At 40.4% G+C, this 25,408-nt stretch overlaps 1 protein-coding gene across 2 annotated transcripts in view; it reads left to right on the top strand.

Moving 5' to 3' along the window:
* KAT2B (lysine acetyltransferase 2B) overlaps positions 1 to 25,408 on the top strand; it is a 124,548-nt gene that overhangs the window by 93,475 nt on the left and 5,665 nt on the right. The window contains exons 10-17 of one of the 2 annotated variants that reach the window (XR_016232845.1): positions 5,418 to 5,626; positions 6,905 to 7,031; positions 13,891 to 14,001; positions 17,992 to 18,135; positions 21,981 to 22,095; positions 23,893 to 23,929; positions 24,158 to 24,217; positions 24,314 to 24,398. Coding sequence is in view for 1 of the 2 variants with exons in the window: in XM_051858848.3 (XP_051714808.2) it covers positions 5,418 to 5,626; positions 6,905 to 7,031; positions 13,891 to 14,001; positions 17,992 to 18,135; positions 21,981 to 22,095; positions 23,893 to 23,929; positions 24,154 to 24,217; positions 24,314 to 24,398 (892 nt within the window). In the remaining variant the exon portion in view is untranslated. Of the gene's footprint in view, positions 1 to 5,417; positions 5,627 to 6,904; positions 7,032 to 13,890; positions 14,002 to 17,991; positions 18,136 to 21,980; positions 22,096 to 23,892; positions 23,930 to 24,153; positions 24,218 to 24,313; positions 24,399 to 25,408 lie in introns of both variants that reach the window. The other variant, XM_051858848.3, reaches the window with a different exon arrangement.

Genomic DNA, 25,408 nt, shown 5'->3' on the forward strand with positions numbered 1-25,408 from the left:
CCTCCACTGCCTTCCCGGACCACAGCAGAGAGCTGGCCTGGAAGAGGAGCAACCGGGACAGAACCGCCACCCCAACCGGGACTAGAACCCGGGGTGCTGGCGCTGCAGGCGGAGGATTAGCCTAGTGAGCCATGGCGCCGGCCTCCATGTAGTCTTAAATTTTCTATTTTTCTTTTTGTTGATTTCTAGTTTTATTCCTTTGTTGCTTGTAAAGATACATGATATGATTTCAAATTTATGTAATTTTTGGAGACATGATTTGTAGCATGTTTTATGATCTATCCTATAAAATGTTCCATGTGAAGATGAGAAGAATGTGTATTTTGTAGCTGTTGAATGAAAAGTTATTTAAAGGTCTGTTAGGTCCCTTTGTGTATGGTGTGATTCAACTCTGATGTGTATTTTTGATTTTCTGTCTGAATGATCTATCCATTGATGACAGGAAGGTGCTGAAGTCTCCCACTACTGTATTGGAATCTGTTTTTCTCTTTAGAGCTAATATTTGCTTTGTATATTTGTCTAGTCTTGTGTTGGGTACATATATACTTATGATTGTTATATCTTCTTGGTGAATTGGTTCTCTTATATGTAATATCTCTTTATCTGTTTAAGTTTTGATTTAAGGTCTATTTTATCTGATATGAGTATAGCTACCCCAGCTCAATTTTGGTTTCCATGTGCGTGGTATATCCTTTTCCAAACTTTCAGTTTCAGTCTATGTGTGTATTTATCTATGAAAGGAGTTTCTTTGATGTAGCATATAGCTGAGTGTTGTTTTTTTTTTTTTTTAATCCATTCAGCCAACCTATTTCTTTTGACTGGAGAATTTAATGCATTTACATTCAAGATTAATATTGATAAATATGGAGTAACTCTTATCATTTTGATTGGCTACTGATTGTTAGCAGATTGGGTACTGATGTATTTTCATGATAAATACTTATTTTTATTTTTTAAAATTTGTTTTGTTTATTTGAATGACAGAGTTACTGAGAGGGTGAGACAGAGAAAGATCTTCCATCTGCTGGCTCACTCACCAAATGGCCACAATGGCCAGGGCTGGGCCAGGCTAAAGCCAGAAGCCAGGAGCTTCATTTGGTTTCCCAAAGGGGTGGCAGGGGGCTGTCTTCCTGGGCCATCTTCCACTGCTCTCCAACGCACATTAGCAGGGACCTGGATTGGAGGTGGAACAGCTGGGTCTTGAACTGGGGCCCATATGGGATGCCAGTGTTGCAGGTGACAGCTTAACCCACTGTGTCACAACACTGGCCCCATAATGACTTCTAAGGTAGGACTCCTTTTAGGATTTTTTTCTACAACTGGGCTAGTGGCGATGGATTCTTTGATTTGTGCCTGTCTAAGAAATACTTTGTCTTTCACTTATAAAGAATAGCTTTGCTAGATAATAATATTCTTGATTGGAAGTTTTCTTTCAAGACATTGACAATATTATCCAACTCTCCTCTGGCCTCTAGGGTTTCTGTTGAGAAATCTGCTGTTAGTCTAAAGGGTTTTCCTAGGCCAGTGCCACGGCTCAATAGGCTAATCCTCCACCTTGCGGCGCTGGCACACTGGGTTCTAGTCCCAGTCGGGGCACCGGATTCTGTCCCGGTTGCCCCTCTTCCAGGCCAGCTCTCTGCTGTGGCCAGGGAGTGCAGTGGAGGATGGCCCAAGTGCTTGGGCCCTGCACCCGCATGGGAGACCAGGAGAAGCACCTGGCTCCTGCCTTCGGATCAGTGCGGTGCGCCGGCCGCGGTGGCCATTGGAGTGTGAACCAACAGCAAAAAGGAAGACCTTTCTCTCTGTCTCTCTCTCTCACTGTCCACTCTGCCTGTCAAAAAAATAAATAAATTAAAATACAAAAAAAAATAAAGGGTTTTCCTTTATATGTAACTTGATGTTTTCTTCTGTCTTTAGGATTCTCTCCTTCTTAGCTTTTGAAAATTTGACTATAATATACCTTGAAGAAAGTGTTTTTTGGTTGAGGCTGGTTTGGGTCCTGAATATGTCTGGTTTAACTTCTTATATCTTGATGCCCCCATCTCTTTCAAGACTTGGGGTGGGGAACAGGGCGCAGTTGTGGCAAAATGGATTAAGCTACTTGTGTAATGCCAGCATCCCATATCAAAGCCCTCTAGTTCTGATTGCTTGCTTCTGATCCAGCTGTCTGGTAATGTGCCTGGGAAAGCAGTGGAATATGGACCAACTACTTAGGCCTCTGCACCCACAAGGGAGACCTGGGTGGAGTACCAGGCTCCTGGTTTCAGCCTGGCCCAGCCCTTGCTGCTGTAGCCATTTGGGAAATGAACCAGTAGAAGGAAGAGCTGTTCCTCTCTCCATCTCTCTCTTTCTCTCTGTTACTGTACCTTTCAAATAAATATAATATGTCTTTAGGGGTCAGCGCTGTGGTGCAGCAGATTAAATCCCTGGCCTGCAGTGACGACATCCTGTATGGGTGCTGGTTCAAGTTCTGGCTGCTCCGCTTCCAATCCAGCTCTCTGCTATAGCCTGCTAAAGCAGTAGATGATGACCCAAGTCCTTGGGCCCCTGTACTCACATGGGAGACCCGGAAGAAGCTCCTGGCTCCTGGCTTTTGATTGGCCCAGCTCTCACCATTTGCAGCCGTTTGGGGAGTGAACTAATGGATGGAAGATCTCTTTCTCTCTACCTCTTCCTCTCTGTAACTATGCCTTTAAATAAATACATCTTTAAAATATACATATATATATCCTTAAAATAATAATAATAAATTTTATTTGGTAGATTATCAATGCCTATTTCCTTCTGTTCTTCAGGTGTTTCCAGAATACAAATATTTGTTCACCTAAAGGGATCCAATATGACTCTACAGACTGTCTTCATTCTTTTTAATTCTTTTCTCTTTATTTCTATCTGGCTGAGTTATTTCATATTTCTTGTCCTCAGGATCAGAAATTCTTTCTTTTGCTTGGTCTATTATGTTGTTGAATCTCTCAAACTTACTTTTTATTTCATTTATTAAGTTTTTCAGCTTCAGAATTCCTGATTGATGCTTTTAAATCATTTCTGTCACTCTGTATTTCTCATGTCTTCCATTGTTTTCCTCATTTCTTTGAATTGTCTGTCTGAATTCTCATACATATCATTGAATTTCCTTAAGATCATTATTTTGAATTCTTTTTTAGGCACATCATAGATTTCTTTCAAATCAGGATCTAGTTCTGGGGAGCTATGCTGTTCCTTTGGAGGTGTCATGCTCCCTTGCTCCTTCATGTTTCTCCTGTCCCTACGTTGATACCTGTATACCTGATACAGCAGTTCATTTTTCATTATGGAGTAGTTTTCATTGGAAAAGACTTTTTTGTTTAGATGAAATGTGTGGTGTCAGTGTGAGATTTCTTTGGCATTGATTCTAGATTAGCTCAGAATCCTAACCTATGAGGGGGTTCTTCATCTCTAATCGGTGTCAGCAGTGTCTGGGAGTGCCACAGTTGTCCCTCTTGCAGTGGTCTTGGAGGTAGTTGTTTGTCTTTGAAGTGGCAATGAATTTCCAAAGCTGCGTGTCTTCAGTCCCCAGAGAGCTGGGTGTCCGTCACACTGCAGTTTGTGATTTCTGGATCCTCATTCCTGATGCTGTGGAACACCTAGAGTTCTATCACCTTGTCTCGTTGGGCAGACCTGACTGATGCTGGGGCTTCTGCCCAGTAATCCCACAGAAACTGGTGCAGAGGAATCTGCTCTCTGCTGTGGCTCTGACTGTGGGCTTCTGGTGGTGATGGGGTACTGGCTGTCCTCTAAGACAGAGTGCAGCTTAGCAGCAGCTGTTCCACAGCAGCACAGGTCTGGGCCTTTGGGGCCAGAGGGAGGCAATGTGTGTTGTTTTCTTGAAACAGAGAAGTCACTTAGTCCCTAGTCAGGTTTTTTTTTTTTTTTTTAAGATTTATTTATTTGAAAGGCAGAGTTCCAGAGAGACAGAGGCAGAGAGAGAAAGAGAGATCTTCCATTTGCTGGTTCACTCCCCAGATGGCCGCAATGGCTGGAGCTGGGCCAATTTGAAGCCAGGAGCCTGGAGCTTCTTCTGGGTCACCCATGTAGGTGCAGGAGCCTAAGGACTTGGGCCATCTTCTGCTTTCCCAGGGCTTAGCAGAGAGTTGGATTGGAAGTGGAGCAGCCGGGACTTGAACTGGCACCCATATGGGATGCAGGCACTGCAGGTGGCAGCCTTACCCTCTATGCCACAGAACTGACCCCCCTTGTGAGTTTTTTAGACTGGATTTAAAGTCATTGAGAACTATGGGATTCTTTCACAGTTAGGGCTGCTGGTCTGCCATGATGGTGGGGGTTGTGGAGCTTTCTATTTAACATTTTTCTTGCAAGATGGAGCCCTGCCCTGGCTTGAGAGCCAGGTAGGAGTTACAGTATGCATTGGTTCTCTCTCTCTGCTAGCTTTTAGAGTTTCGGTGGTTTAGAGTTCCCTCCCTCCCTCCCTCCCTCCCTCCCTTCCTTCCTTCTTTCTTTTATGATTTATTTATTTGTTTGAAAGGCAAAGTTACAGAGAAAGAAGGAAAGACAGAGAGAGAGAGAGAGAGAGAGAGAGAGCTAGCTAGCTAGCTTCCGTTCTCTGGGTTCATTTCCCAAATGGCCACAGTGGCCAGGGTTAGGTCAAGCTGAAGCCAGGAGCTAGAAGCTTTATTTGCATCTCTCACATGGGTGCAGGAACCAAAGTGCTTGGACCATGTTCTGTGGCTTTCCCAGGCACATTAGTAGGGAGCTGAGTTGGAAGTGGAGCATCTGGGACTCCAGCTGGTGCCTGTTTGGGATGCCAGCATTGCAGGTTGTGGCTTAACCCATATGCCACTGTGGCTTCAATGCTATGCCGCAGTGGCAGCTCCTCTCATTACTTCTTTCCTGAACTTTTCCCTCAGTCCTTTTCCTGGGATCATGGTCCTTCCTTAGTTGCTCTGGTTCTTCTCTGTGGTAGAGGCAAGTGCAGGGCCTCTGTCCACCATCTTGGCTCCATGCTACACCTATTCTTGGACTTATTGTCTGTGGCTGCTTTTGTCCTGCAGCCAGAGTTGAGTACTTGTGACAGAGACCTAATTGTTTGCAATGTCTATGATATTTTTTATCTGGCCCTTTATAGAAAAATTTGCTGACCCTTAATTTTGTACCAGATTTCATCCATGTACACCTGCAGTACTTTAGTTTCTCAAAGTGCTTTACCTACCTCTTCTATTTTGTCTTTATAACTTGTATACACGTGTGTGAACCCATGTGAGTATGTGTATTGGTATATGCACATGTGTGTGAATTTAGGACCCAGGAAATCCACAAATATGTATCTTATTAGGGCAAAGAAGAGAAGGTTTGCTGTGTTCCGTCCACACTGTCTTAAGAGAGTTAGTCTTTGTAATTTTCTGCTCTCTTCTCCATCCCAGACCAATTTTCTGTCAGCCCATTCAGCAAGGGATGAGGCAGCAAGGCTGGAAGAGCGCAGGGGTGTGATTGAATTTCACGTGGTTGGCAATTCCCTGAACCAAAAGCCGAACAAGAGGATCCTGATGTGGCTGGTCGGCCTGCAGAATGTGTTCTCCCATCAGCTGCCCCGAATGCCAAAAGAGTATATCACGCGGCTCGTCTTTGACCCGTAAGTTTTGTGTTAGCTCTTCCTCCTTCTTTGTTTCCTTTTACAATGGAAGACAAACTACTTAGATGGTGAAAGTCTGCCACAGTCTACCACAGAAGTCTCTTCTCCCTCCTGCGATGATGTGCTGTGGAGTTTCATCAAGCTGATTTTCATGTCAAAAGGTACTGCAGTTGATTTCCCCACAATTTACACATTTTTCTTTTATAAATATTTATTTATTTGAAAGGCAGGAAGACAGAGAAAAAGAGAGAGAGAGAGATATCTTCCATCACGGTTTACTTCCCACATGGCCACAAATATTTGTTCACTTTATAGAACTCCATGCAGGTCTCCATGAGTGTCTGGTGCCCAATTACTTGGGCCATCTTCTGCTTCTTTCCCATGCACATTAGCATACAGCTGGGTCAGAAGCTGGACAGCTGGGACTTTAACCAGCACTCCCATATCAGATGCCAGCATCTCAGGCAGTGGTTTAATGGGCTGTGCCACAACTCCAGCCTCTATAATTTCTTGTTAATGATAATGAAGCTTTATATTTTAAGTTTTTTGGTGACTATGCTGTGTTCGTTTACTATAGAGTAGAGAGAACTACACACTAAGACGATATCCCACTTTTTTTTTTTTTAATAGTCAAAAGGCTTCTAGTTTTAATACCTTAACTAGGTTTCATTGTTGCCCATATTGGTAACAGTTGGGAAAATTATTGAGAAATAAGTCAAATTAACTCTGCAAATCCATTGTTTTAAATTTTTTTTTAAAACCCTAAACCCCAAATTGATTTATTTAAATGTATTTTGACATATATAGCTCAACAGCCTATGTGGACTCTGATCTTCTTGTGTGACAATTCAGAATGATACTTGAGACAGAGAGAGGGTCTGATGGGGGTCTGGCAAACTGTACATGTGAATTTCATATTCTTCCATATTGTTTCTGTAATATTTTTGACTAAGGCTAAACTTGTCGAGGACATGTGTTTGACCATTGCTTCATGTCCGCCCCTGACCTCCCACCCTGGGGTCCTTGGTGTGGGGGCTGCCAGTGCCACAGTACTCCATGCACACTCTGTTCTCTATCTGTAAGCTGCAGATGGTTCCTAGGTGACTGGTGTTTTGTTGTGGTGGGCACTGTGAAGAAGGCTTGTGCTGGCAAGCTTGATCTAAGAAGCCCAGGTTAAAGGATGGTCTAACAAGATAGTGACCAGATGAAGGCATACCCCTAAAAATATATTTCTGTAATGTGGATAGTAAAACTTTAATGTAATTTTATTCTTTTCAGGAAACACAAAACCCTCGCTTTAATTAAAGATGGCCGTGTTATTGGTGGTATATGTTTCCGTATGTTCCCATCCCAAGGATTCACAGAGATTGTTTTCTGTGCTGTAACTTCAAATGAACAAGTCAAGGTAAGAGTAATCCAAGGTCTCAGAAGAAGAGGAGAACGTGGGGCTTCTTGCTAGAGCTGCAGAGCTTGGGAAGTTCTCTGTGCTGTGTCCAGAGAGGGCTCCAGTAGAATTCAGGACTACACTCACTGCAAGTATATGGATGTGTTATGTGAGAATAGGTGGCTCCACACACCACTAAGTAAGGCTGTACCGTGGCTTTGTTGGACCTTGGGGCAAGGTACAGGGAAACTGTATAACCCAATGTGAAATTTACATGTAATTCAGCAAATGAAAGGATATTTGAAATAAAGCTCAGTTTTCATTTTCATTGTCAGTTTACACACACACACACACACAACTGGTAACACTGAATCATTAGAAAGGGTATAATTGATGTGGACTAGGATAAAAATTTGGCCAGTTTACACTTCACAAAGATTTCTTAAGACTTTGTCCCTTGTCTGTAAAGGAGAGTTGTGGAAAATTTGCATAAGTTTATGATTAAATTTTAGAGTATTCATGGAGGTTTTGGCATGCGCTGGAATTTTTTTTAAATTTGCTTTCTTGTTTTGTTTCTTTTTCATGTCATGTTTTACCTTCCCAATAGTTCTTGGCATGAGTCCCTCCCTGGGAACTGTAGCTATGATTTAATGTTTTTTTTTTTTCTTAAGATTTATTTATTTACTTGAAAGAGTAACAAATACACAGAAAGAGAGAGAGAGAGAGACAGAGATAGAGGCAGAGACAGAAAGAGGTCTTTCATCCTCTGGTTCACTCCCCAAATAGCTGTAACAACTGGAGCTCCGTGCCGCAGGCAGGAGCCCGGAACCCCACCCAGGTCTCCCATCTGAGTGGCAGGTTCAAATCAAGTGGATTTTACCCTTCTAGCACCCTTCACCTTGGACTAGCCACAGTTCAGGTGCTGGCAGAGATGCCAGAATTGAAACAATGCAGGTTTAAGGATATCTTTGGCTCCTTCGCCTTCAAAGAAGCAATGCCATTTACATAAACCAAAAATAAGTCACTGAAAGGAATTATTCTGTACTTGAGGGTGACAACCAATGCAGTTGGTACTTTTGCTTTCATTAGTGGCTTTTTTTTCTCAAGTCACAGTGCCAAGTACAGCTGCTGTGATGTATTTTTTCTCACAAAGCACAAGTGGAGCTTTTTGTCTTTGACTTCTAGCATTAAGTACCAAAAGGCAAATGCGATTCAGCAGCCTTACGTTTATCATTCTGACTGGAGCAGTAAAGACCCACGTTTGCGTGAAACGGATCTCTGGCTTCTTTTCAAGGAATTCTGACAGTATGTCTTTAGATGGTGCTGTTGCTGTATTTATCATTTTTTCTCCTTAACCAAAATGAAAGTGTCCAAATGTCCAAATCTTTCCAAATATAGAGTGTTTAGGGCCCTACTTAAAGGACAATTTTGTTTGAGTTTTCATGGAGTGAAGACTTGGGAAATATGCCATTGCTTTGTAATTTTGGGAAAAGTTTACATAGTTTTTGTTTTCAATGATAGCTACACCAGGCTCCTTGTTTGGAAAGGTTGATTAAGGTTGACTTGGACACTTTTAGGGATACTGCAGGAAACCGAAGGTATTTACTATGAATTGGATACTTTGTCTTTTTACTTCCCAGAAGGGCAATTTATTTTTTTTTTCTCTCAAACCACGTAATTTTCTAAAGACTTGAAGGAAGGTGGCCAAACAACACAAACTCAGTAGGAAGAGCTGGACAAAAAATAACTTTTTATGACTCAAAATTTCAGTTTTAGAAAATGAAGATTAGTTTTTCAAAACCAAATAGAGTGAATGGGTTTAATGAAAATCATATATATGGTTACTTCAAAAGGTTCATGGAAAATGGCATTAAAAGTTAAGTTTATTTTAATGCAAAAATTTTGGAAACCTATGTATGTGAGAGGTGTTCAAAAAGTTCATGGAAACTGTATATCATAAAAAATCTACACATGGATTTCAAACTATTTTAACCAAAATAAACTTTACATTTTAAAAACATTTAACAGACATTTATGTATATTTATTTAAAAGACAGAGAAAGAATGAGTTACCATCTGCTAGTTCACTCTCAAACACCCACAGGGGCCAAGATTGGGCAGGGCTGAAGCTGGGTGCCAGGAGAGCTGTCAGGCCTCCCACATGGGTGGCAGGGACACAGTTGCCTGAGTCATCACCACTGCCTCCCAGGGTCCTCACTGGTAGGAAGTTTGAGTTAGGAGCTGGAGCCAGGAATCAAACCTACTCCAATGCAAGATACAGATGTCTTAACCAGTGCACTGAATGCTTGGTTGTTATGCTTATCTTTTTATTCCATTTTCTATAAACCTTCTGAAATTCCCTTGTATGTGTTTATGGATTCATGTTATGAGGCACCTATTGTTTAGTAGGATTAAGAATGGGAAAAACTGTTCTTTCATTAATTTCCTGATCTCTTTTCAGTGTTCTGTCATTAGTTAATGATTAGTGAACAACTCTTGGGATATGGTACTGCCCTTCATGGTTAGGGGAGATCTTAAAACTGTTCATAGAAATGAAGCATGTACTATGAAAAACCTCTGCATGAATTTTGCTCTTTTTCATCAAAATGAACTTATTTTTTAAACCCAGTTTTTCATGAATTTTTAAAGTTTTTTTGTATATTTTCATAGCATAGGTCTAAGATAAAGATTAGAGCTTTACCAACTCATCAGTTATAGACAGATAGAGGCCCGTCTCCAATACTGAGTGAAACTGAATGAGTCCCAGTGGCAGTAGCACATAATTTTGAAAAACCATAAAGTAATAGGTAGAGGTTTTAAATGTTTATTTGCTATATTAAAAGCCTTGACTAACGGGTACTTTAGAATTTGTACCCAGTCATTTTTGAGAATCAAACTTATTTAAAAATTCTTATGAATGTTTTCAGTTAGAATCATATTTGAATTTATCTTGCTCAAGGCACTCACAAGACAACATTTTAGAATTTACTTGAAGCTCCTTACTGGTTATAGACTATCTTGTCTTGTAAAAAGTATTTAGTTTTGATATTATACACAACATTACCATTACTTCACCAATACTTGTTTCCTTTAGTAAGTATTTAAATAAACCCTAAAGTTACTGGATAGATTTGGAAAAAGAATCTTTTGAGTAACAGTTAAAAATAGATACACAAGCAAGGGAAATACAAGCAGTTTTGGGGTTAGAATCTAAACGTTTGCTTATAATAGCTTTCTGTTGTCAGTGCCTGTGTAATCAAGGAGATGTTCAAGCTGCCACTACTGCCGGTCACAGTGCTAAATGCAGAGGAAGTTCAAGTTAAAAGTCATAGCCCCTACTCGAAAGGACGTTGGAATCTGGAAAATTTCTTTGGAGAAGTGACAAAGTAGTAGCCAGTAATGCAAAATATCTTATGCAAGTTTTGAGCTGCTATTTATTAAAGAGTTATCATTGTTCTTAAATAAAATTAATTGGATTGTGGATAAGGAAAAGAAATAATAGTTCTATGAACTCCTTATGAGATAGTGCATACCAACAAAACCCTACCTCCTGTGTCATCCTACATCTTTGTTAAATTGAATTTCATCAGAAGACATATTTCTTATTGATTTCTAGATACTGCTTTTCCCTATATGTGCAATTCTCTCCAGCTCACCAACTTTCTCCTTTCCTCCAGCTAAAATTTTTTTCTTTAAAAATAATTTCTAATTACAGAAGTCACGTACAGATAAAGTAAAAATCCTATTCACCCTTGCCCCTGCCACTCTGCTGCTGTTGGTGTGCATCCTTCCAGGTGCTTCTGTATTCATGTTTGTAACTGGAATGCACCTGTACCTAAAAGGTGGATGTGTTGTTATTTACATAATGAAATTTATTCCATATATATTGCCATGATACAAAAATGATCTATTTATTTGAAAGTCTGAGTGGCAAAGAGGAAACCAGAGAGAGAAAGAAAAAGAGATGTGGTGGTGGGAGAAAATCTTATATCTGTTTGTTCATTACCCAAATGGCTACAAGGACTGCAGCTGGGCCAACCTGAAGCCTGGAGCCAGGTTCTCCACCTGGGTCTCCCACATGGGCGCATTTTCTGTTGTGTTCCCGAGTGCATTAGCAGGGAGCTGGATCAGAAGCAGAGCAGCCACATGGTGCTCCAACATGATATTTCAGCATTGTGGTGGAGGCTTAATCTGCTGTGCCACAATGGCCTCCCGCCCCCCAGTCTAAATTAAAAAAATAAAAAGTTCCAATTTCCCTCTCAGGCCCAACAATTTACATTTTCACTGATGTTCTTAGAGAGTGTCATTTCCTCCATTTTTGCTGGAACTGAGTGCCTTTACCCTCAAAGATGCTTTCGCAGGGTTGGGTGAAATATTTCTTCTCGCAGTAGTGCTCTGATTACTATTGAGATTGAACATATTTTTTACATTTCCTGGATATATTTTTTCTTGTGCCTATCCTTTGATGGTTATCTTAGGTTCTCTCTTTTTTTAAAAATTGATCCTATAGAAGATGTTTACGTATTCATGATATTAAATCTTTGTGAAAATGTTGCAACTACATCTCAGTTTTTCATTTATCTTTTATTTATTGTATCTTAAATTGTTTATGGTATCTTGAAGCAGTTTTAAAATTTGAAATACTCTTCTTAGTATCTGTCTCCTACCCTTATTTTCCATTTCATGAAAAGTCTTACAGTCTAGCTTCAGCATCTTTTTCTTCTTCTATTTCCTTTCATTCACTCACTTAATTATCTTGTGACTTTTTCCCACAGCTATAGGTACAGATATATCATTCTTCAACAATACTATGCAATAAAAATATAATGCAGGCCTCAAATGCAAGTTATATATGTAATTTAAAATTTATACTGGGCAGGTGTTTGGTTCAAAACACATCCCATATCAGATTGAGTACTGCCTCTTCTGCTTCTCATCCAGCTTCCTGCATGTGCACAACCAGGGAGCAGCAAATAATGCCTCAAGTACTGGGGTTCCAGACTCCCACGTGGGAGACTCAGATGGAGTTCTGGACTCCTGGCTTTGGCCTGACCCAGCACTGGCTGCTGCAGGCATTTGGGGAGTGAACCAGCAGATGGACGATCTATCTCTATCCATCATTCTGCTCCCCCGCCCCCCCCAAAAGAAAATCTAGTAGGTACAAAGTAAAAAGAAATAGGTGGAACTAATTTTACTTTTTAAAAAAAGATTAATGTATTTATTTGAGAGGCAGGGCAGAGAGAGAGAGGTCTTTCATCCGCTGGTTCATTCCCCAGATAACCGCTATGGCAGAGCTGTACTGATCCGAAACCAGGAGCCAGGAGCCTCTCCCGGGTCTCCCATGCAGGTGCAGGGGCCCAAGGAGCTGGGCCACCCTCTAATGCTTTCCCAGGCCATAGCAGAGAGCTGGATTGGAAGTGGAGCAGCTGGGACTCAAACCAGCACCTATATGGGATGCCGGCACTGCAGGCGGTAGCTTTACCTGCTATGCCACAGTGCTGGCCCCTATTTTACACCTTAACAAATTGCCCAAACATTTCAACATATAATAAATATCTTATTAATAATGAGATTTTTTTCCTTGAAGATTTTTTTTCTTTTTGACAGGCAGAGTTCGATAGTGAGAGAGACAGAAAGAAAGGTCTTCCTTCCGTCGGTTCACCCCCCCAAATGGCTGCTACAGCCGGCGTGCTGCACTGATCCGAAGCCAGGAGCCAGGTGCTTCCTCCTGGTCTCCCATGCAGGTTGCAGGGCCCAAGCACACTCTCACTGTCCACTCTGCCTGTCCAAAAAAAAAAAAAAAAAAAAAAAGAAACAACAAGAGGTCAGATCTTGGGAAGATATTAGGAAGAACTTTCAACTATACAGATCCCAAAAATGAATTGTTCTAGCTTAGGATCAAGTGACTGCCCTACAGTAGAGAGATTCTAGCAGATCTTTTTGTGACAGTTGACAAAATACTGCTAGCCTCACATGGGATAGAGAGTTGAACTAAATGAGTTCCAAAAATTGTGCCCTTTAGGTACTATGATTCCATGACATCATACCTGTGAGTACTTTTGAGTTTTTTTGAAAAAATGCATCAACAAATTACAGACCATCTATGTGCAGATAGTAACATCTGGATGCTTAGATTTAACTTTTTTTTTCCTGAGGCTTATAAATAATCATATTAAATTGATAAATTTTCTCTAAGCTATGCATGCCATTGAGAAAACTGGGACTTGCATTTTGTTTTCATCTATCAATCACTAATTTATTTAGCATTGTTCTTTGCTTTTTGTTAATTCCTGAAGTTGTCTAGCTGACTCAGAGATTCTGGGTTTCTCAGGCCTTGCTGAGAAAGGTCTCATAAAACTAAGCTGAATATCCTATGTGATGATACAATTCTTCAGGAGGTTTGCTGATTTGTGGCGCATTGTAAACAGGTGGATTAGTAAATAATCTTATGAGGATTAGCACTTTTTATTTACATAGTTCTTTTCATCTTATGTATACAGGTACTTGAAAGATAAGAAGAAATTCATGATCAACATTTACCCAGAAACTCCTAGATTAGTGTTCAGCAAGTAATCTATAGGAACAGACTGGCAGTTTCTAACTTTGGTGTGTTATTTTCCAAGAACTAAAAGCTTCTACTTTCAAATGTTGATTCTTATCTCTGATTAAGAACTTGGAATCTTTTGCTTTTGTAGTTCATTTTAAAAGTTCAGAAATGCAACAAAGGTGGTTAGTACTATATTTCCTTCAGGGATGACCCTGGCTGGTAAAATATATAATAATCACAAACTCTTAAGTTTGCTGACATTCCTGATGGATTTGTAGGGATTTCTTTTCTCCAGAACCTAATGTATTTATCCGTATGCTAACTTCTACACAGGGCTATGGAACACATCTGATGAATCATTTGAAAGAATATCATATAAAACATGACATCCTGAACTTTCTCACATATGCAGATGAATATGCAATTGGATACTTTAAGAAACAGGTAGGTTTCTAACTGTGCAACACTGCTCTGTCTTTCCTTTGTTTAATATGCACTCAGGGAGCCTTCATGCGACAGATATTTCCCCCGAGTGTTTCCTACTTAGGAGAAGGACATATTTGTTTTGTAAATCCTATGCCACAAATAAACCTGAGACTGGATTAGAGAGTATAGTTGATATATAGTGATTTGTTCCTTAATTGCCATGTAAAAGTGAAGTACAATAGTGCATCTTGACATATCAGAATATGGTATTCCCAGTCCTGGGTTGGTAGAGTCCTCCACGAATGAGAGAAACAACGCAGTGTCTGCCAACCCTGTCTGTATAACAGCTGAGGAAAGTCTTGAAAGTTAAAGTGGGCCACAGACCATCCTGGTTCCATAGCACGTAGCAGTCTGGGAGCTTTGCTGCTACCTTAGTACTTGCTTATCAGAAGTTTTCAGCTTAGCCTTTTTAGGAATATTCTTTGGCTGCATGTTATTTTTAACAGTGACTTATAATTCCATTTATTTTTCTAACGACAAAAGTTATAGTTATTGTAGAAATTTTGGAGTATGTAATGCACAAAGAACAGAAAAATTGGTTGCAGTTTATTATCCAAAAAATTTTAGTTGACCTTTTTTTAAATTTTTTTTAGATTTATTTATTTACTTGAAAGTCAGAGTTACACTAAGAAGGAGAGGCAGAGAGAGAGAGAGAGAGGGGTCTTCCACCTGCTGGTTTATTCCCCAGCTGGTCACAATAGCTAGAGCTGTGCCAATTCAAAGCCAGGAGCTGGGATCTTACTCCAGGTCGCCCACGCGGGTGCAGAGGCCCAAGGACTTGGGCCATCTTCTATGGCTTTCCCAGGCCATAGCAGAGAGCCAGATCAGAAGAGGAGCAGCTGGGATTTGAACTGGCACCCATATGGGATGCTGGCACTGCAGGCAGCGACTTTACCCCTCGCCACAGCACTGGCCACTTGGTTAACCTTTTGATATATAGATTTCTTATATTTTTTCTTATCTGTAAATGTATATATATAAATTGGCTCATACTGTGTATATAACTTAGTTACAGATCTTTTCATTTAATGTTTTTGCCATTTTTACACATAATTTTTATGGTATCCTGGGATTCATATAGAGAATAATTTATTTCCCCAATACCACATTTTTAGATGTCTGTGTTTTTAGTATGTTAATATACATGTGTGCATGTGTGTGTATATATGATTTACCATCACTAATGGTTATTTGCTTAGAGTGAATGTCTAGAAGTAGAGTTATTTCCAAACTTTTAAGTTTTTTTGTTATGTATTGCCAAATACGGGAACAATTTCTATTCTTGTCTGCAGAATATAAGGGAGCTCAGGAAAGGACATGATAATTGAAAAAAAAATAATTTTTACTCCCTTTTCCAAATAGCAAATTATGTATTTGACTTTATTTGATCATAGTGAGATTTGGTTTATTTTTCCATGTTTATTGACCCTTTGAATTTCTACCTTTTTTTTTTTAAGATTTCATTTTTTTTTATTTGAGAGGCAGTTAGAGAGAGGGAAAGACAGAGAGAAAAGTCTTCCATTTACTGGTTCACTCCTCAAATGGCTGCAACAGCTAGAGCTTGGCTGATCTGAAGCCGGGAGCCAGGAGCATCTTCAGGTCTCCCATGTGGGTGCAGGGGCCTAAGCACTTGGCCATCTTCCGCCGCATTTCCAGGCCATAAACAGAGAGCTGGATCAGAAAAGGAGCAGCTGGGACACAAACTGGCGCCTGTATGGGATGCTGGCACTGCAGGCGGAGGCTTAGCCTACTACTCAACAGCTCTGGCCCCTGAATTTCTACTTTTTTTGAATTGCCAGTTCATTATTATATTTTGTCCCTTTTTCTATTAAAATGTTTTTATATTGATTTATAACAGCTTTTGTATAGTGATATCAGCTTTTTATATTCATTCATATTTGCTTGTGGATTGGTTTTTAATCCAGAGAATTTTAAAGGTTTTATACATAAAGCTCATTGACTTCTTTAATTATATTCCTAAAATAAATAAAATAAAAATAAATAAATTTTTTATTCCTTGAATAAATTTTCTGATGGCAGAAAATTAATCTCCTTGTTTTCTTCTCAGTCTTTTTTTTTTTTTTTTAAAGATTTATTTTGTTTATTTGAAAGAGTTAGAGAGAGAGAGGTCTTCCATCTGCTGGTGTGCTTCCCAAATGGCCACAATGGCAGGAGCTGAGCTAATCAGAAGTTAGGAGCCAGGAGCTTCTTCCTGGTCTCCCACATGGGTGCAGGTACCCAAAAACTGGGACCATCCTCTGCTGCTTTTCCAGGCACATTAGCTGGACTCTGGATCAGAAGTGGAGCAGTTGGGACTCGAACTGGCACCCCATATGGGATGCTGGTGTTGCAGGCTGGGGCTTTAACCTGCTGCGCCACAGTGCTGGCCCCTCTTCTCATTTTTTGGGATGTCTTTATGACTGTTATGTTTATGATTGCAACTTTCTTTTCTTTTTTTGTTTGTGTTTGTCAGCCTTTCTAGACTGTAATTACATTGCAAAGCCTGATTCCTTTTTTTTTTTTTAAATTTGACAACTTCTTAAGTGACTTGTCTGTAGTCCTCTTTGAGGATGATGGCAATAATTACTTGGAAAATAAGGTTTTGCTGAAAGTAAGGTAGGAAACAAACTGCTAGTGATAGTTTTGAAGTTCAAATAATTTTCTGCAAGTAACTGAAATAAATGCCTTAAGAAAAATTCTGTTTATATTGTAAATTATTATTTGAATTTTTCAGTGTCATGCCCTGAAGTACGCTGTTGTTTCAGCTTAAAGGATGTTCATGAGTATATTGCAAGGCATTAATGTCACTGAATCAGCCGTAAATTATGACAGCTTTTACCTACAGAGAAGAGGTTTCATTTTTTCAGCATTAAGGTTCTAGCTGCAATATATTTTTTAACGTTTATTTGTTTATTTGAAAGGTAGATTAGAGAGAGAGAGAGAGAGAGGGGTAGAGACAGAGAGAGAAAACTCTTCCATCTGCTGGTTCACTCACTCCCCAAATGGCCACAATAGCCAGGGCTAGACTGATCCAAAGCCAGGAGCCAGATCTTCTTCTGGGTCTCCCATATGTGTGCAGGGGCCCAAATACTTGGGCCATCTTGCACTGCTTTTCCCAGGCCATTGGCAGGGAGTTGGATTAGGAGTGGAGCATCTGGGACTTGAACTGGCACCCATATAAGATGCTGGGGTCACAGGCAGTGGCTTTACCCACTGCCCTGACCCCTTGCAACATTTTTTGACAATCTTTTGTTTTAGAGTGTCCATAAATGTTACTGACTTGTTAAGAATCTGAGTAAATTCCAACGGCCAGGCAGCAGGTCAAGCTGACTCTTAGAAAGCCAGCATCCCATATCTGAGCGCTGGTTCAAGTCCTGGCTGCTCTGCTTCCAATCTAATTCTCTGCTAATGAGCCTGGGAAGACAGCAGAGGATGACCCTAGTATGAGAGACCTGGGGTTTCGGGTTCCTGGCTTCAGCCTGGCCCAGCCCTGATGATTTTGGACATTTAGGGAGTGAACCAGTAGATGGAAGATCTTTTTCTCTTTGTCTCTCCCTCATTCTCTCCCTCTGCCTTTCAAGTAAATATGTATTAAAAAAAATAAAAAGTCTGAGTAACTCCCATAATACATTTTTGGGGGAAAATTTGCATTTTCCATATTTATTATGTAGTTGAATGCAAAGTTAAACCCAATCTTTACTTAATACTGGTTCCTGTTTTAAACCTTAAAAATTATTTGTTTTATTAGTATCACTTTTATGTTGTCTTGCTTTCTATTTGCATAGTTTGATTTCTGATGTTTTTGAACTTCATGAGTGAAGCTAATCTTTTCAGATTAGTGGGAGGAGACTTTGAAAGAAACATGTTTTGATGCCTATGCCTGGCACGCAGCACTCAGGAGATATTTGATGCACAGTGTCCATATGAATGGATTTATTGTCTTTGCAGGGTTTCTCCAAAGAAATTAAAATACCTAAAGCCAAATATGTTGGCTACATTAAGGATTATGAAGGAGCCACTTTAATGGGATGTGAGCTAAATCCTCGGATCCCATATACAGAATTTTCTGTGATCATTAAAAAGCAGAAAGAGGTAAGCGAGTGATGGATGTATGTTTCTTACAGCCTCATCTTAGGGGTGGTGCGATGCATTCCTTGGTATTTGTGCATTTGTTGAGTGCACATCATAATCTGTTTGCTCTGGTTTATCTAGCTTTCTTCTTTAAAGACTTCCTGGATAGTCTCCTCTCCAGGTCACCATTCCTAAGATACTCAGCACTTGTGAAATTTGTGTAAAATGTAACATATAGCGGCATGTTTTAACTTTCGCTTCTTCCCGATCAGCTCTTTGCCTCCATCTCCAGTCTAGTGGCCATTACTGATGCTTTAACCGTCTTGCTTGATGTCTTCATCTGTTACCTACTCCTTTCATTCAACACACATGTAGATCAAGCCATTTCAGGCACTGCTGCCTTCCTCCTTTGAACTTCCCGAGCACTGCTTTGATCCATCTGTATGAATTTCACTTAATCATTTCACATAGACATTTATCTTAGTGTGCATTAATCTCTCTTTTCACCTTGTATATTCCGAAAGCTGCTACTTCTAGATATTTAAGTGATTTATTATCTGGTATGGGGTGACTCCTGCGTATGAAAAGACAAGTGGTAACAGGAAAGATTGACAGATTTTACATTTCTCTAAGGCAGAATAAAATTACCCTAAAAAGAGCATAATTGGAGAGTACACAGAGGCTGTTTGATTAAATGAATGACTTTTGTGTGTGAAGCCCAGGGTCATCTTCCTCCCACCCAGTGTGTTTGATTTCAGAAAACTGGGAGTTTGCATCTGTGTCATCCCACAGCTATCTCACTCGATACTTCTGTTATTTGTTTTAGTGTACTTTTCTCCAGCAAATAATTAAAGATGTCTGTCTTAAACCCATCTTTGTTTTCTGGTTTCTATTAACTACCATAATCCCAGTTCTCAGTTGCTTGTCAGGTGTTACCGACTTAGCCATGAAGCTCTTTACACGGTATCTGGTGAATAGTAGTTACTCATTAAGTCTTTGCCTTTTGCTTAAAACGGATTTGTGCTTAACGCTTCCCATGGAAGTGAGCAAAAAGCTTTCTTTTAAAATTAGAAAATAAAAACAACTTTTGTTGCCTTTTGGTCAAAGATGTCAGCCTCAGAGAGAATTCCAAATAAATAGAGTTAATAAAGCACAGCAGGCTCCCCTCTCTCCTTGTCTCCGTTGGAGGAGCCGGCTTTCCCCATTGTTCTCTGTGGGGCTTAATGAGTAGGTCTGGATTCAGCAGCACTTTGTTCAGCCTTAGAGGCTGCTGGCCAACTAAAGCCATCACTGTGCTGTCAGCTGCTGCTCTTTCCTCATTCCTCCTCCCAGCGGCACCAGCTCATCCCTACCGTGTTAACTGAGATTCTCTTGGCACAGCCTGAAAAATTCACAGTGCACACGGTGTGTCATCCCCCCCCCCCAATCCCCAATCCCCAATCCCCAAGGGGAAAGCCAGAGCTCAGAGCTATTTTAGATAGCTAACAAAGCAGTCAACTTTTTGGAAGACAATGCTTCCTCCTCGTTTTTTCTCTTCTGCTCAGATCCCTTCACCCCCCTCCCCCTCTCAGTCTTTGCCTCCAGCCTTTTCTTACAAACACCCTTGAATGGTTGATGGCAGTTTGGAGCTGTTAACCTAGTTCTTGTGAAAGAGATCTGAAGTCATCATAATAGTATATTTGGTTTCATGTGCAGGCCAAGTTCCCCTTATCTGAAATGATTGTGACCAGAAGTGTTTCAGATTTCAGAGGTTTTTTTTTGATTTTGTGATATTTGTGTACATTACTGATTGAGCAGCCCTAATCCAGATCTCCAGTATGTCTGCAATATGTCACAAAGTTTGACTGTGTCCCCTTAGAAAAAAATCACGTTGTTTCGCAACATCCTTACTTTGGCCCTTCCAAGTATAAGTCCTTTATAGTCCCCCATGTGACTTAAAATCTAGGAATTGGGGGCTGGTGTGGTGTAGCAGGTTAAGAGGCTGCCTCCTATGGATACCAGTTCGAGTCCTGGCAGCTCCACTACCAATCCAGCTCTCTGCTAACGCACCTGGGAAAGCTTTGGCATATGGCCCGGTCCTTAGGCTCCTGCACCCAGGAGCTCCTGCCATCGGAGTATGGCCCAAGTCTTGGTTCCTGACTTTGTTCTGGCCCCACCCTGGCCATTGCAGCCATTTGGGGAGAAACTCAGCAGATCGAAGATCTCTCTCTCTCTTTCTGTGTACTTCCCTCACCACCTCTGTAACTCTACCTTTCAAATAAGTAAATAAATCTTAAAAGAAAATTTAAGAATCATCCTCTTCCCCTTCTGTGCATATGCACACACACACTCAATTCCACCTGCTAATTGCCTCGTTACTTTCCCTACTGGTTTTTTCCATCATCCCCATACTTATGGTCCTTTCTATTCATGTGCCACAAATCGACTTATGTTGGACTTTACTCATGTTGGTTCCAATTCCAAGCTGTCTAGCTCAAAACAAATTCCCCAGGAAGCCACTGCAGGTGAACCAGCCTCTTATGTATCCCCTCCTTTCATTGGAGTCATCACTCATGAAGTAAAGCTTAACTCTCCACTCTCTGCTTCTCCTGTCCAACTGTACTGGTTTCCTGGCCATCTCCACTAGTGACACTTACCACTGACACGCTCTCATATGCTCTGAGGGGCTGGGAAATAGAACTCATTTGCTACCCTCAACAGTTCCTCCTTCCTTAGAGTAGGGGTAGGGAATGCAATTGGAATAAGTGATACTTGTAAAAATCATTTGAATACTGTGAAAGGTAAAATATCCCATTCTGTTTCTTGTTAGACTGTGTTGTAATGGTATTTTTATATAATGGGTTATGTAAAATACATTATTAAAATCAATTTCACCAATTTTGTTTTTACTCTTGCTTTAAACATGTCTACTAGAAAATTTTATATGTGAGTGACTCATTGGACAACACTGATACAGATTTACCAGGAATATACTTTTTTTTACTAGTTCCTTTTATTTTATGAAATTCTTTGTTTTACTATTAGGATTATTTATTCCTGCTGCAGTATGTTCTAGGCGTATGTTTGAAATCAAGGAACGAGGAGCTAGAATTTTTTATTTTTGTGAACTTGGTTAATGACTTCTGTTTTGTTTTTGCTTTTCCAAAATTTGGTTATGATATGGTTAATTTCAGGGTGGAGATTTTTGAAGTGTTTGAGTCAGGGAGGGGGGCAGGGAACTGCACTGCCTCATAAGTAATTGCCCTAGTACATTAGGAATTATTTACGCAACAAACCAAAACATCTGTCAAAATGCCCAGATTAGCCCTGGTGCCCCGTGTCCTGGTTGTGCTGTCTTAACACTTCGAGCTGCTTTTTTGATGCAGACAGAATAGCTTGGAAGGTTTAAATAACAGTGGGCTGTGACTGTTGCAGGCTGTCAGTGCTTTCTGAGGCTTTATACACCTGCTCCTTTAATCTGAAAGGGACAGATGCTCAATACAGGATTGGAAGGGGTTCTGTCGCTTGACTGGGTAGCAATGCTTAGGGCTGCTTCCCTGTAATTCTTGCAGAGGCTCCTCGGAGAAACAGGGCAAAATAATTGGCTCTTTTGCTAAAGATGACAAGTGAGCCCTAGGGGCAGCATGTTCTCTCCACAGTGTCTTTTCTGGATGTCAGCAAGAAGTCATTTAGAGCAGTTGTGTGAATGTCATTAAATGGGCCTGGTGTAATAGAATGTTTTCATTTCTTACCTGTTAAATAGCATTTACTCTTTTCTCCCATAAAATATTTTTATTTTGCTGGGAAAATGTTTATGTAGATTAGCTGACATGAGCTATGTCCATAGATTTCTTTCACAAAACCTGTGTTCTTCTTGTGCTTTACAGATAATTAAAAAGCTGATAGAAAGAAAACAGGCCCAGATTCGGAAAGTTTACCCCGGACTTTCATGTTTTAAAGATGGAGTTCGACAAATTCCTATAGAAAGCATTCCTGGAATTAGTATGTATAGACCTTCTTTTAAAAGTGAAGCCTTTTGGTAATGCATGAGTTGTGTTTGAAACAATTTCCAGACCGCAGTAATTTGGGAAGTCTTGTTGCTCTACCTGATATTTGTGTTATTTCTAAGCTTTCATGAAGGCAGAAAATGCTCTCCTTTTTGTCTTTTCTCTGCCACCCAATTCAGACCAACCAAGGAGAGCTTCGATGCCCCCATATTATAGCTGTTAGTAGACACCATTTATTAAGACACGATCTGCATGTGACCTTGAGGGTAGGGAATTCTACTTTTACAAGGGGAAAAATTGAAATAACACAGAATGGCTGTGTGAGTTAGTGTTAAATGGCAAATAGCCACTAATAGAATTATAAGCAATCTAGTCTTCAAGCATCTCAATTTGCACCTGTCTCATTGCCATCATGATTGCAACCTACGCAGGTCTGTGGTTTGCTAGATTAGTTTTCCCCAAACTTCTAGAAAAGATTATTTGCCAAGTGTGATAGAGTAATCATTTGTTTCAAGTTCCCTGTGTTAAAGGCATTTTCTGGAGGGTTCCTGTCTGTATGTTCGAGATTTGTTGTATTTGGTTAAACTGTGCATTATAGCTCTTTTTATAGATTAAGTTATTGAGGATCACCCAGCATTGTATTGGTATAATTCATGTTCTTCTGGTATACTGGAAATTTAATTATGTAAACAAAATGAAACTAAAATTCTCCAGAAAATATAAGATATTATTTGGGCAAGGTATATTATTTTATTCTATTATGCCTATATGTGACCTTTTATTGGAGAACCCAGAAATTCTGCTTCCCTTTATTATCACTATTAATAGCATAATAGCGATGATATCAATAATGGCTACCTATGTCAAGCATGCTCACCTATTTTTTTTTTCACATACATCAGCTATCTCAGAAGGCATAAATAACATCACCTAAATTTTGTTTTTGACATGCAGAGTTAGACAGTGAGAGAGACAGACAGAAAGGTCTTCCTTCTGTTGGTTCACCCCACAAATGGCTGCTATGGCTGGTGTGCTGTGCCGATCTGAAGCCAGGAGCCAAGTGCTTCCTCTTGGTCTCCCATGCAGGTGCAGGGCCCAAGGGCTTGGGCCATTCTCCACTGCCTTTCCAGGACACAGCAGAGAGCTGGACTGGAAGAAGAGCAACCAGGACAGAATCCGACGCCCCAACCAGGACTAGAACCCGGGGTGCCGGCGCCTCAGGCGGAGGATTAGCCTAGTGAGCCATGGCGCCGGCCAACATCACCTAATTTTTAGAGTTTTTTCTATAAATTGAGAGGCAAGAAGTGAAGTAACTTACTCAGAGTAAATTAACTTTTCAGGAGAGAGCAGAAAATCAAATCCAGATCTATTGGACTTCAGGCTGGTTTTTCTATCTGCTAGGCTAAACCATCTCACATCATAAGCAAGGCATTGGCCAAATAAAAAGAACCAGAAGAGAGTTTGTTCTGACCCAACTCTTTCACATGGTGATAAGCAAAAAGAGATTTGACTTACAGTTTAAAAAAATACATATGCTGACAGGACTGGAGTTTTTTTATGACTTTCTCTGAAAAGTTACAGTTCTTGCTTTACAAAACACTAGCGCATGGGGCAGCATTAGCAGAATCGTAAGGTTTTGTGTTGTTGGCTGTAAAAGGAATTGCACGCTTTCCTCAGAAAGAATTTTATTAAGGCATGGCTTTGATTTATTGTGTTTTTGACATGTATTAACTATGTTATTCTCTTGATTAAAAGCAGTTCTCATTCCGTGTTTAATTTTGTTGATGTATAGGAGAGACAGGCTGGAAACCAAGTGGAAAGGAGAAAAGGTAAGTATGTGCCAGAGGGTGTGTGATTTTTTTTTTTTCCTCTCAGCAACTTAGAGAAAAAGGGCAAACCCCTTGTCATCACTAATCTAATGTTGAGTGAGTTTCACTTTTTGTAAAAAATTTAGAACGGTTCTAACATTAGGTTTGCATAAGAATAAACTAAATAGTAATCAGCTGGCAAGAGAGCACAAAACTAATTGTCCCTCATGTTTACTCTTTTCAAGTAAGGAGCCTAAAGACCCTGACCAGCTTTACAGCACGCTGAAGAGCATCCTTCAGCAGGTGAAGGTGCGTGTCCCCTTTGTTTGTCTCCTGCAAACATTTTGAAATGATCTCCCACATGGAATTTCCATATTAGAGACCTTACTTTTTTCTTTACCCAAGAGCCATCAAAGCGCTTGGCCCTTCATGGAACCGGTGAAGAGAACGGAAGCTCCGGGATATTATGAAGTTATAAGGTTTCCCATGGGTAATGCCATTAATGTTTTCTAAGGATAGATTTAAAACTCCGTGGGTGGTGGTGTGGGGGACAAATGTTTGCTGAGGTTCGTTTGTATTCCTTCGATGCAGGATGGGAAGTGTCTGATGGGTGGGGGGATTCATGGACCATTGGAGGGGCAGTGGTGTCAGAGCAGAATGGGACAACAAAGGAGAAGTGGGGGTATGGAGCTCATGAGAGATGTTCTGCAGCCATCTTGTAGAGCCTACACATAGTACCACTAGACACAGAAAGTCCAGGTGGTGAGCCACAAATAGCGTGAGAGATGGAAGTTGGGTATTTTGACATAACCTTGCTTATATCTGTTTGTTGCAAAATGAAAAAATATCAGGCTGTCCTCTTGATATGTTTTGAGTCTGGCATAAATGATTATCCCTTTTAAGACTTTTCTCTGGTAATATGAGAGATGTTAGATTAAGCTGCTGGGCTGCTGTAGTTTCAGAGGGAGGAATTCTAGTTGATGCAAGTGTTGATTTTCCATGCTCTTGATTAATCCTGTTAGTATCACTATACATACAATCTTTATTTTAAGTTTTGTCTCCCATCCAAAGCAAACAGGATGCTTGCAACAATGTAGAATTATGGGACTGGGGATGTGGCACAGCAGGTTAAGCCACCATCTGCAAAGCCAGTATCCCATATGGGCACTGGTTCAAGTCTCAGCTGCTGCACTTCTGATTCAGCTCCCTGCTAATGTGCCTGGGAAAGCAGTGGAAGATGGTCCAAATTCTTGGACTCTTGCACCCATATGGAAGTCCTCATAGAGTTCCAGGCTCCTGGCTTTGGCCTGACCTAGCCCCCTGCCATTGTGGCCATTTGGGGAGTGAACCAGTGGATGGAAGACCTTTCTCTCTGTCTTTCCCTGTCTCTCTCTTTTTCTCTCTCTCTCTCTCTCTCTCTCTCTCTCTGTGTATGTGTGTGTAACTCTTCCTGTCAAATAATTCTTTTTAAAATTGTGGAATTATACCTATACCATACTA

Source organism: Oryctolagus cuniculus, chromosome 4 (assembly GCF_051225735.1).
Source record: "Oryctolagus cuniculus isolate XC-2025 breed Fujian yellow rabbit chromosome 4, ASM5122573v1, whole genome shotgun sequence".
NCBI classification, from domain to species: Eukaryota; Metazoa; Chordata; class Mammalia; order Lagomorpha; family Leporidae; genus Oryctolagus; species Oryctolagus cuniculus.